This window comes from Pararge aegeria, chromosome 2, assembly GCF_905163445.1.
Source record: "Pararge aegeria chromosome 2, ilParAegt1.1, whole genome shotgun sequence".
NCBI classification, from domain to species: Eukaryota; Metazoa; Arthropoda; class Insecta; order Lepidoptera; family Nymphalidae; genus Pararge; species Pararge aegeria.
Window position 1 is genome coordinate 6,358,393 of NC_053181.1, and position 12,602 is coordinate 6,370,994.

Genomic DNA, 12,602 nt, shown 5'->3' on the forward strand with positions numbered 1-12,602 from the left:
TCCTAAAGAAAAAAACGTTCAACGAACTCTGTGATGAGTATATGATGAAACAAACACAAAATACCACACCTTGTGGCAAGAACCATAGAAAAGTTTGGTTATATGAGTTGCCTACTGACAATCGAATCGATTATATAATCGAAATGTTTAGAAAATTTTAGTTTCATTTTTAATCACGATTTTTTACCAGCCATTATCAATCATAAAGTTACCCTAAAACTTTTGATTACGATTAGTGTATGATAATCGTTAATCACCATTTACTTTTTTAATCGTTAATCATTTATGTCAAAGTCAAAAATATCTTTATTCAAGTAGGCCCTCTTGATGCGTCCATTACATGAGTATTACACGGTAGTGAGATGATGGCGATAACCATATTCGTAAACTTAAAACTAAAGCTACGAGGGTTCCAAACGCGTCCTGGTCTAAGAAGAAGCCCACAACAAACTTAGCCAGCGTTTTTTTTTGATATCACCATCTCACATTGTCATATAAAATGATTAGAAGAGCAACCTGGTTAGAGAAATCATTCACACCCAAGCTTTTTTTATCAATTATGTAGTCCTTTATACTATAATAGGACCTTTATTTAAGCTTACGTTTAATACAAACTTTAGAATGCTTATTAGGTATCTACTTATTGTTCCTTTTGAACACAGATCACATCCACGATGCAGCAGATTGTTTATCAGCTTACGTAACGAAACCAGGTAATTTAGAAGCTTAGTTAATTTTATAAATCAAATAAATAAAGCTCGATGTTTAAAAAAACATCAAAAACTGTGACTTGTAGTTGATGTAAATATAAAAAAAACGGTTATATTAAAAACGGTTATAGCCTAGTGAGCAAACCTTTGGCCTTCCTATTGGGGAGGACCGAGTTGAATGCCCGGCACGCAACTCTTAACTTTAACCGGTGTTGTGTGCTTTTTTTAAAGCAATTAAATATCGCTTGCTTTAACGGCGAAGGAAAACATCCTGCCTGTGAAGTATCCATAATGATCTTAACGGCGTGCGAAGTGGTGAACTACGGCCTAAACCCTTCTCATTCTTCGAAAGAGACCCGTGCCCTGTGATTGACCGCAATGGGTTGATGATGATGATGATGAAATATAAAAAAAAGTTTAACTAAGTACTTAATTACACACTAGACACAGACACTTAACTCAATATTTGTTTTTAATATTGTTTTTTTTTTTGCTGTGCAAGAGTAGGATCCATGTCGTTGCGACCAGGTGGCTTCTGACAGGTATTTTGTTTCTTACTAGGTAGTAACAATCAAAATACTTGTCAGAAAGCCTTGTATCATTTACCATGTAAGAAACGAAATAAACGGTTTTTTCAAAACCTATATAAAATCAACCTTAGTTTTAGGTACACCATATTTAGCAATAAAGTTATATTCATTGTTTAAATCGTGTAGTAGGTACCTAGATCTACTCAAAAAAAGAACCTACTACAAAACTTTTTTACTCAATTGTTTAAATTTTAGATGAAAAAATCGAAGCATACGTTACACTGCTTAATGAAATGGAAGCGGAAGGTGAATCTCTACTAATAGAAGGTGACATACCAAAATCTTTTAAGGATTCTGCAGCATAGTAAGTTAAATTTCAGTAATTAATTGTATTAACAATACGTTTTGTTATATATTTTTACGGGGGCTAACTCGTAGTGTGACTGCAATCTCACCTGGTGTAAAGTGATGATGCAGTCTAAGATGGTACCGGGCTTACCTGTTAAGAGGTGAGGAAGTTAATTGATCCAAACGCATACCACAGCATAGACTAAGTACCATTAAACAGTTTCTATGCGGCATCGTACCGGAACGCTAAATCGCTTGGCACCTGGAGACACATCTTGGCGGTGAAGTGACAACTAGGCACCTTACAATAATCGTTCATAAATTCCTAATATAGGTACTCCTTGTCAGTAGCAACATTTATGTTGGTATACTCACTGAGAATAAGAGGTGAATTGAGACTGTGGTGAGGCATTGTAAAATGTAACCTGCTTGTACCTACGTTACATTAAAGTTAATATAAAAACGGTAATGGTTTTAACAGTTGAGTCAGGGCATAGTATTCCGGGTGAAAGTTTGTATGGGAAAAGTGTTCTTATCAGAATTTATCTGCGGAAATGTATATCCGTTTTTCATTTTTTTTTATATTCTTTATAAAATATCTATGTATAAAACTTTATCTATGTATAAAATCATTTTAGTCTAAGACAACTGACAACGTTTCAAGATGAGATATCACTATCAAATTCTTCTTTGCAATCGGCCACTGTAATGAAAATAAATAGCCTTATGGCTTCAGTCACTCCAAGAGGATACAGCAAGTCTGTTATGAGTGGTAATATAAACTATATTATAATATGAATGTTCTTTTAATAACGACGCATATATCCATTGTTTGGTTTTGTTAGGTTCTTTTAATTCGATTATTCATATATCTAGGTTATCACAAAGAACTGATGAAACGACTTACGTTGTATCAATCTAAAATGGAAGTTATTAAACAATAAACTGTTACAACATAAGTAGTTTCATATCTTTATCTAGGGATCCAGTTCGATCTCTAGCAAGCATCTGACGGCCGAATGACACAGTTTGCAGCGACCCTGCTTTCTCAGTCCAAGCCGTGGGCTCGATTCCCACTACTGCAAAATGTTTGTGTTATGAGCATGAATGTTTTTCAGTGTCTGGGTGTTTATAGGTTTATTCTAAGTATTTATATATATTATTCATAAAAATATTCATCAGTCATCTTAGTACCCATTACGATGTGTGTATTGTCGTCGTATATTTATTTATTTATCTCTGGGCGTGGGCTCTTCTTAGACCAGGGCGCGTTTGGAACCCTCGTAGCTTTAGATTTAAGTTGGCGAACGAAGTTATCACCATCCCCTTACAATTATGTAAACAAATATGTATGAACGCTTCATAAGTGCCTGTGATAGGCCTACATGAATAAAGAAATTTTGAATTTGAAATTTGAATATATCTCCGGGGAAAGGATATAAATGTTTCTTCTCCCACAGCTTTATCAACTGTCAGAGCATTGGCACACAAGTGGAAATAATATCCAAATAACATATTCCCGTACTTTAGCAGGTAGACACGTTAATTATATCTATATGGGGATATAATTTTTGTCTCTTGCCGCTAGCACGGGCAAGAGACTGTAGTTGACCGGTAGTGAAAGTAAATAGTTACTTACCTGTGAAACATATTAAGTTGCTTTTTTAACAAATTCTAATTGTTGTACTTCAGGTGTTATAGTTGAATCCACTAGGCTGTTGGTCTCGTATATTGTACTACAAGGTAAGCTATTTTATACATCTGACAATTTTAAAACAAAGGATTATATATCATTATACAAATAAAAATAACAAAGTATCAATTAAAATTTTTAAATATCATTATTAAATTTTACATCCGCAGACTGAATGAATGAGTGATGAATTCATTTTTAAAGATTTTGTAATTCAAAAGAAGTGCTTTTGAACCTTTAATCGCAAGGAGTTTAACAGATACACAGTTTAAAAGAAAAATAGTAATGTTACCTAGTAGTAGGCGAAGTTGCAGTATTAGTATTTTCATCGCACATAATATTTTTATAAAAAAGATAGCTATTGAACATAGCGGCCATTCACAAGCCCTTCACCAAAAACAAAACCTTTTTTTAGGAATAAAAACTGAGGCTCTCAAAGTCCTAATAGAGCAAATGGACAGACATGGACAGAACGTTTTATTGCGTCATGGAACACTCCGTAAAACCTATTCAGATGGTTCTGATATGTAAGTCTTTAATAAACTCATTAGATAGAATAAAAAAATAAAAACCCAACATATGAAGGGGTTCGAATCTTTTTGTATAGCGACTCGCCGCCATTTTATTTAATTTTTGAAATCACGGCGCACGATAAAAGTTGTACGTATGTAAATATGGGCCCTACCCATATAGGCAAATAGAAAAAATTTAACATAGTACCCCAAAGTGTCAAGTTACCGAGATATTTTACCTCCAAATATCCTAGATATACAGCAAGACAATGGCAATTGATAAAAAAAGAGTTATTATGTGTGTAGGCGTCAGACTGTTCTAGGTGACCTATAACTTACTGATTAAATTTCAGATTACGTTCAAAGAACGCTGATCAATTAGGCGTGCTAAGCGCTGATCCTGTAGTGGCGAGAAAGATTCAAATTAAACTTCGTAATTTAATGTATTCTTGCACGCCTGATAAATATCTAACGCTTATGGATGGTAAGAAGCTTCGAGTATAAAACGCGCGATCTAATTTGGCCGGTTTGAAGCCGGTTTGGCCGGTTTGAGTCACGAGGTGAAGTGCGTATAATTTCAGTAAATTACTCGTTATATTAGGTGGCATTTCTATCTTTATGGCAGTAGGCAAATGTCTCGAAGAGCGAACTTCATCCTGGCCAAGTAAGATTGTGCTAACTGTACGTTATAAACATTAAGTATTTATGCCATTTATTTTTTCTTCTCATTCATTTCTTCTTCTTTTATTCTTAAATTTTAATTATTAATGTTTAATTATTTACTTTGGTGCTTTTTGGGTTTTTACCACAATAAGGAAATTATTATTATTATATATTTCCCTTTACAGATGTTATTGAGGATGCTACGTTGTACCTCGCCGTACACTTCTTACAACCACGTAAGTACTTTTCTTGAAACAATTTAAACGATTCTTTATATGTGAACATCTATTGGCACGTTTTGGTAGTAAAATCGATCAGTATGTCGTAACGGCAAAAGGCTTGTTGCTGTCTTATATATCTCAACCGCAACAGACTCACGTGCGTGTGCTTGTGTTTTTGTTGGTATGTTTGGTATATCACAGGCTTAAGATTGCTATTCTGTTCATGTTTGAACATAAATTAATACTTACATAATCACATAAATTTCTTATTTTAAGGAGTCATTCAAGTTTGCAAGTGCATGAAAAATGTTTTCGTCCAGTGTGAGCTTTGGTGTGACGAAATATTACGCCGCATGGCTCGTCCATGTTGCACGTGCTCCAGGCACGTTTCTGCGCAAGCTCTAGCCGATCTAGCTGGTCCAGGACAACAGATATTAGTCAGTCCTAGTTGTTCTCGAGCATATGCTCCTGGTATCGAGATTTCTGTAAAACCCTGTCCATCCAGACCCAATAAATTTTTAAACCAAGAGAGGCAACCATGTCCAGCCGAAAATCCAAACGATGGATGTAAAGGAAGTACAACTCCTTCATACTGTTTATATTCAAGCTCTTACTATCACCGATATCCATATAGTACCAGTCCAGAGATCCTACAATCTTCTTTGGATTCCGAGAAAATACAATCGCAGGGACTTCTACCTAGCAATTTATCGTCTTCGATGCTATTCCTGGATTCTACGGAAAATTCCCCTACTTTGTTCAACGAACAACCCGAAAAACTGTCTATATTAGAAAGACGCGAGCCGCCTGGTCTACCAGAGGAACGAAAAAAAGAGAGTGATTCATCGCCACCTGTTTCTTTTTACACTCCTGGGAGTACGAATTCGGATTCCTTCAATGCTGCACAACCATTTTGGCAAACACCAACTACGATGTTTACTAAAGTGAATACTCCATTTGAGAGATCACCAGACGAGTCAACACCTACCTCTGTAACATTACCTAGAAGAATGGCTGCAGTGAAACGTGGATATACTGCTCGTAATTATACTGACATTTTTATTTTTAACTATGTAACTAAATTGGTTAGGTATAAATTTTTTTTAAAGTGAAAACTTCTTTAGGCGCGCCATTTTTTGGGAAAGCTCAACAAAAAGTGCCCAACGTCATCGTTATCGAACCCTTCCCATGAGCTATATGTGCATATATTATGTATATAGATTTAGTTTTTACTTCTAACGGCAGTTCCCAAAGACTGTTCCCGCGTGTTTCATTAACAAAAATACGACCTTTGAAATAAAGATTAAGAACCAACTAAAAAGCAAATAAATTTTTGTCCAGTCGGTAAAAATATGCCTACTATTTACTTTGATAGACAATCTGGATGTGCTGAATACATCTACGTAACCTGTGCGTAAACAAATCATATTTACCTATACGATAGTAGCGTTGATTTTTCGGTATGTTTTTAAGAGTTCCGTTGTCTCCGAAAGTCCTCATCAGATCTGAATTTCTTTTAAATGGTACCATTTTGAAATAAAAAACTTTCGAACATAAAAACCGAGTAAATAGAATCTTGACCGGAGATAATAATGATAATTCTGTGTACACGTATAATTAATTGATTTTAGCAATATTTTTTTTATGAATGTTGTTACAATTAATTACCGGTGTGTCTTATGAATAAATAAAAATAATTTCGCAAATCCGTCTGTAAATAACGGAGTCAGATTTGATAACCTACTATTTATGAAGGGAATCGGTTAAAATTATTTGATGATGCAATTGTAGGAGCACCAATCGTAACGACAGATCAAATGACAGACTGGCATGCAATGATGATAAGTTTGATGTGGAACGTTCAAGCATGGCGGATTTGGATTCAGGATAACATGAATCGAGCAGTTATGTATATTTCTCCCAGAGAAAATGAATCCCAAGGTAAAATAAACGTAGACTACCCTCCACCTGAAACTAAAAAAAATATATTAAAACTGGCAAGAGAAAAAAGTATTTATGGAGCACATATTTATATCTCCTACTGGTATTGATGATATCTCCTTTTACTACTACTAATAAGTATCTGAAGCTAGATTAGATCATAAGTACATATTTATTCACAGGTTTTATGGGTAGTTAATTGCCGTTTTGAGACGCCACAATTCATGCGCTCACTTAGATTTATTTTTCTGGTAATAATTAGCGGACCAGGCAGAAGGCCCACCTGATTGTAATTGGATAACCATCGCCTATTAACAGAACATCACTTCACAGAGCATAGAAGGATCACGTCCTGCAACATGCCGCCCTGTGACCATCAATTTGAGGTATAGGTGATAAGACTCATGTGCCTGTAATAGCGGCAGAAATAAGCCTTACTTCCCCGGATAAGTTCTGTCACAAAAAGCTCTACTACTACAAAAATCGCTCGTTTTAATACTACCCATTCAAAATACCGTTCTAGGAGAATCTTGGACGACTTTTTCAAGAAGAGTGGCTACAGAAGCTCTGCAATGGAGGCAATACAATAACTTCAGTCGCCAACTGACGCTTCGCCTAGCTTTAAGATATCGAGATAAGAAAGTAAATATAACTTTGAATGTTTTATAATATACACACCTACCTAGTTCTTATTTTTATAACAAAATAGTAAGTGACCAAGCATGAAACGCTGATAGCCTATTTATTGGATTGGGCTTCGGTCTTCCTTTTGGGGTACCTACCGAGATCGCTCCCCGACACGCACTTTTGAGTATTAAGTATGTGTGTATGAATTTAAAGAATTAAATATCACTTGCATTAGCGGCTATTGAAAACATCGTGTGGTAACCTACATGTCTAAGAGTGCTCCATAGTTTTCTTGTGCGTGCGAGATGTACCAATCCGCAATTGGCGGTGGAAAACAGTCTAAACCCTACTCATCCTGTGCTCTGAAGTAGGACGGCGATGGCTCGAGAATGATGATGAAGAAACAAGAATGCGGGTCATCTTATAAGTTTTCTATCGTATTTAAAACTAACCTCGAGCATCTGTTGCACCTGAAAAGGCGTTTTTTTACCAATGGTTTGGAAATGGTTGTCAGCTCCTTGAAAGCTGGTTTTACAATGTTCAAACCATAGATCTGGACCTTGTATTAGTAACCTAGTGGTCTTTTCAAAAATCTCTTCAGTATTAACATATACTTGTAACATATACCAAGTATATAATTCAATTTCGACTGCCTTTGTTAGTCTAGTGTTTCTGCAGATCCCCAGCTCCTAGGTTCGATCCCCGGGTCAGACCAATGTCTATTGGGTATTTGTACCAAGAAATTCTTAGTACCAGCCCGAAGTCTGAAAATTTGCAGTGATTCACCCACCGCGCCGAGAGAACACGTTAAGTTTTCGGTCCTGCGCCTGATCTCTTTCCGGTGTGTCGAAAGTAGGAGAAGGAGGGATCAATAGAGAGTGCACCTGTGTTCCCGCCCACAATTGTGCACTATTATATATGCCGCGTAGTTGGAAAATCTCTGGAGATTGATAACCGTGACTGAAATCAGTCCGGGAACTGTTTACTTTATATTATCTTCTCTTTTATTTCTGTCAGATTGTGTCCCCAACACGGGCTACGGTTAAAACCGACATTTACATAGAGTGCCAGAATGAAATGTTGGACATCATTGACATGTTCAATCGTTGGACACGATGGTTGGCCGTGGTTGTAAGTATTGTAGTTTGATTTTGGATGAAACATCAGAGATAAATGTTGTGAGATATCAATCTTGGACTAGGTATTTCTGAAACCATAAAATTTGCTCGGGTCTCGGACTTTTTCTTAAAAAAACCTTTCGACGTTTTCTTAAAAAAAGCTATTTATTATTATTAGACTTTATTTTACATTTAATGTTCGTAAATGTATAAAGTTGTGAGCGGCTGAATCAAAATATTGATTTTCTGTGCAGATAAAGGAAACTGATTCTATACCGCTGTCCGATTCTCAAAAGCCAGCATTCGAAGTGTAAGTTTAGTTTTTTTTTAAATTTATTATTTTAATTTGACTTTAAAACATATATGTTCTAAAGGAAATCGACAATACGAGTAATACCTACCTACTTCGGTAAGTTATTTTTTATTCATTTTTCTATAGATTTCCTAGTAAGACTTATTTTCAACCGACTTAAAAAAGGAGGAGGCAGGTACTCAATTTGCCTGTATTTTCTTTATTGTATATCTTTTTACGCGATTAAAGCGATTTTTAATAATTCTTTTTTGTTTGGTATTTCATGTCTTAGAGGTGGTCTTATTTTAATTTTTTGAGATCTATTGGAGGGATCCTGGAAAAATCGAGGGAACTCTTCAAATATTATACATACAGCGATTTGAGATATTTTTATGTCGCATTTTCGTTGGAAATGTACCATTTAGTCAAGTCAAACTGATGATGAAGACCAAGTATGGTCACCGAAACTATACAATAATAAGTATTGAACTAATTGTGCTCCGATTATAGTATGGCGTAGGCAAGCAATTTATGCTCGTCACAATAAAGGAGCTGGTGGTGAATTGCCGGGAGAACTCCTCTACCATTATTGCCCCGGCTCCGGGATAAGCAATATTTTGTAGAAGGTTATAAGCAGTTGACATTTGGATATTAACTTAATTTTAGATGTAATCGCAAAACTACGCACTAAAAAGCGTGAATAAAAATTTTAGACAACAAAAGAACAGACTACAAAAACAACTACAAAGCAACATTTTTAAGTTGGTGCCAATTAAAATGTAGTAAGGGAAGATTTAGTAGTTTTCAACATTTTGGCAAAGACTTAAAAAAAGTTTTTATTTTTTTTACGCCGGTTCTTCTTTGTCATTTTTTTATTTTAACTGTTATTTGCACGTCAATTATGCTGTTGGCTAGTTTTAATCTCTAATAAGCCCCATGTCCGTGTGCAGATTATATAAAAAACATAGAGGATTCTATTGTAACATTTTCCAAATATACACAATGAAATATGTTTGTTTGTAAGCACTACGTGCTGAGCTGATAAGAAATATACCTGTGCTTCATTGCTTACCACAAATAATTTCCTTTTTTTTTTTTAATGTAGGCAATGGAAGTATTTTAAAACGAAAGTGGAAGAGTACTTAGACGATTGGGACAAGTATAACACTCATCTGAAGGTGTGCTGGGAGCAGAAGTACAGGTCACTTATATCAGGTAAACATTACCTACCTTTCTCATAAAAAAATCTGTTTCCATAGCTCGTAAATTATGCCATTAGGCGTGGTTTACATGGGGCGTTTGGGTTTGTAAAGTAGCGAGGGTGGGAGATATGAAATTCATAGACCAAGTATGGCGTATAGTTTCTCTTGCGTCAAATCTAGCAAACTATGAGGAATATATGATTGCGTGATTGATTGACAAAGTCAGAGACTACTGTTGACTGGCGCGGGCGGCTTGCCGACTCTTTGCAAATTTAAAACAACGACTGCCGCCAACTTAAGCAAATTTCGCCGATCCTTTTGCTGCAAATCGACAACTGCCGGAATTAACGGCAATCAAATCTCTAATTTAGACTGATGATGTAATTGTAGATTGGATTCCCACGGCGTCGTGGCGTCAGCCCGGACCAGTGTGGGTGGTCAGCGCGTGCGGTGCGGTGCCGAGTGGCGCCGTGGCCGCCGGCGTATATGAGGGTGAAGTCACATGGGTCGCTAGAACCACGCATAGGTAATTGCTTTAGAACCTACCCTATACTTGCGTGATGTGTTGTGCGGGACCAATTTTTTGTTGTTTTTTTTAACTGTAATAGACTAGCGATTGGCCACAATTTTCACCTGATGGAAAGTGTAGCTGTGGCCTAAGGTGGGACGCGTTTGCTTAGAAGATGCCTATTCACTCTAGTTATAAAGATACCCAGGTTGTAAGATTTAGGAAACGCGGAACTCTGAAGGGTGTTTCAAACCCTAACCATGCTTATAAGAAAAGATGACGCTAATCGCTTCGTGTGAGTTTTTGGGATATTAACAACGTAGAGGTGAAAACCCGGTGCCTTGCAGTGCGATGGTCAAATAGTGAGGAGAGGATGAGATCGAATAGTTCCTGAGCACACTCTCCAAACTATATCCAATGAAACTCTAACAGACTGGCTACCTTACGGCGATGATCAAAACTTTGGAGTTTAGCCAAAAGAGGTGTAACCTCGCCTATAATTCTCCTGGCTCAGCGATCCACGGCATCCAAAGCGACTAACTGGTTCTTAGCATACCATCACGATGATGTCATCCATCCACGATGCACCATGTACCAATGAACAAAACAACCAACCAAATGCTCCATGCACGATGTACCAATGAACAAACTTTTAGGTGTATTTACCACCACTTTGTAAGGCAAAAACAGTAAATGCACTAACAGGTAGGTACTTTATTATATCTAACCATAGTCAGCTAAAATACACTAACAGACGTTGTGCCCTTAGGCGTTTCAGAGAACACTCCACTCAGTCTTATCTATTCTTCTTTAATAATCTTTAAAGCATCAATATATTACGGTCAACAATTACTTATTAATTAATTATTATATTAACTTCTGCAGACGTAACGTCCTACCTGCAGCCCTACACCCAGCAAAGCACTGCTGCATAGTGTATAGTGATGGTGCAGTGCATCATTATACTAAATATCAGGTGAATAACAAAATCGACACTAGGTTACTTCAATCCGTTCATTTTTAGTTGCTCTTAACTTGAGTTAATTATGACCTGTTAACAGTTCTGCTAAATCTAAAAAAATTTATGTTTGTAAAAACTTCATTGTTTATTGCCCACTACATTATACTAACTGTATGCCACAAGGGTCCATTTAGATTTTAGAGCAACTTAAGTTATTGAATAACTGGACTAATATTATGTAACTAATAAAAAACGTACGTTAGAAACAAACTACATAATATATTGAAATCACACATTGCCTTGCACTGATGTACTTAGTTAATAAAGAACAAGTTTTACCATCAGGTGATGTGTAACGCTGAAGTGTCGTGGGTGGCGCGTTTGTCTTTAGTTACTCTTAACTTGAGTTACTTATGATCTGTTAACATTTCTGTCAAAACTATTTGTTTGTAAAAACTTCATTGTTTATTGCACACCACATAATAACACTTTCAAACGAGTTATTGAATAACTGGACAAAATATTATGTAACTTATAAAAATCCCTACGTTATATAATAATGTGCGATTAAAATAGGCAATGTGTAGTATGTAGTTAGTTAAGAAAAAGTTCAGTAAGTTTTGATATAAAATGTTAAAAATAACAATTTGGACCATCAGGTGATGTGTAACGCTGAAGTGTCGTGGGTGGCGTGCCGTGCTGCCGGGCTGGCTAGTGCAGGCGGCTTGGGTGGTATGGACAAGATAGGCGCACGGGCGGTTAGGGTAGCGCCAGGCGTCCATGTGGGCCGCGTGCACTACCGCGGCTCACACCTCGTGGGCGCTGTACACGCACCCATGTATTGCTGCCACGTCGTCATTTTCGGCAGACCTTTTGCCTTCAATTGCTACGAGTTACTCGTTCTTGCGCAAAGCGACAGATAATCTACCTTAAGCTTGAAAAAAATTATGGCGAATGAATTGAAATTTGAAGTTTGGTGCGTTCAATCCCGATGTTGTAGATTGATATTGGATTGAAATTTAGCTAGGAAAAAATCCTGAGATATTAACTAGGCTATTGAAATTCATTTCATGTTATTAAATTAAATGCATGCATCTTTAACAGAGCGTTAGATGATCGAGAATCAAATTTTAAATAATGTTGACGTCGGAATAAAGTTAAAATTGACGTTTGAGGATGAACTCAAACTTTATCTTTATGGAATTTCTAGTTTTCTTAAATCATTGTATTTTGTTATAATGCTGAGAAGATATTTAAAAGGTATTTATAATTTATA

At 36.3% G+C, this 12,602-nt stretch overlaps 1 protein-coding gene across 1 annotated transcript in view; it reads left to right on the plus strand.

Moving 5' to 3' along the window:
* The window catches only part of LOC120630273, a 39,843-nt gene extending 27,278 nt beyond the window's left edge, over positions 1 to 12,565 (plus strand). Inside the window, exons 43-58 of the mRNA XM_039899443.1 lie at positions 633 to 713; positions 1,496 to 1,604; positions 2,227 to 2,360; positions 3,281 to 3,331; positions 3,697 to 3,808; positions 4,147 to 4,277; positions 4,642 to 4,692; positions 4,954 to 5,718; positions 6,469 to 6,618; positions 7,142 to 7,260; positions 8,263 to 8,376; positions 8,618 to 8,673; positions 9,761 to 9,870; positions 10,248 to 10,383; positions 11,251 to 11,341; positions 11,986 to 12,565. Of these exons, the coding sequence (XP_039755377.1) occupies positions 633 to 713; positions 1,496 to 1,604; positions 2,227 to 2,360; positions 3,281 to 3,331; positions 3,697 to 3,808; positions 4,147 to 4,277; positions 4,642 to 4,692; positions 4,954 to 5,718; positions 6,469 to 6,618; positions 7,142 to 7,260; positions 8,263 to 8,376; positions 8,618 to 8,673; positions 9,761 to 9,870; positions 10,248 to 10,383; positions 11,251 to 11,341; positions 11,986 to 12,249 (2,474 nt within the window). The 3' untranslated portion in view covers positions 12,250 to 12,565. The remainder of the gene's footprint in view (positions 1 to 632; positions 714 to 1,495; positions 1,605 to 2,226; positions 2,361 to 3,280; positions 3,332 to 3,696; positions 3,809 to 4,146; positions 4,278 to 4,641; positions 4,693 to 4,953; positions 5,719 to 6,468; positions 6,619 to 7,141; positions 7,261 to 8,262; positions 8,377 to 8,617; positions 8,674 to 9,760; positions 9,871 to 10,247; positions 10,384 to 11,250; positions 11,342 to 11,985) is intronic.
* Positions 12,566 to 12,602: the final 37 nt, after the last annotated feature.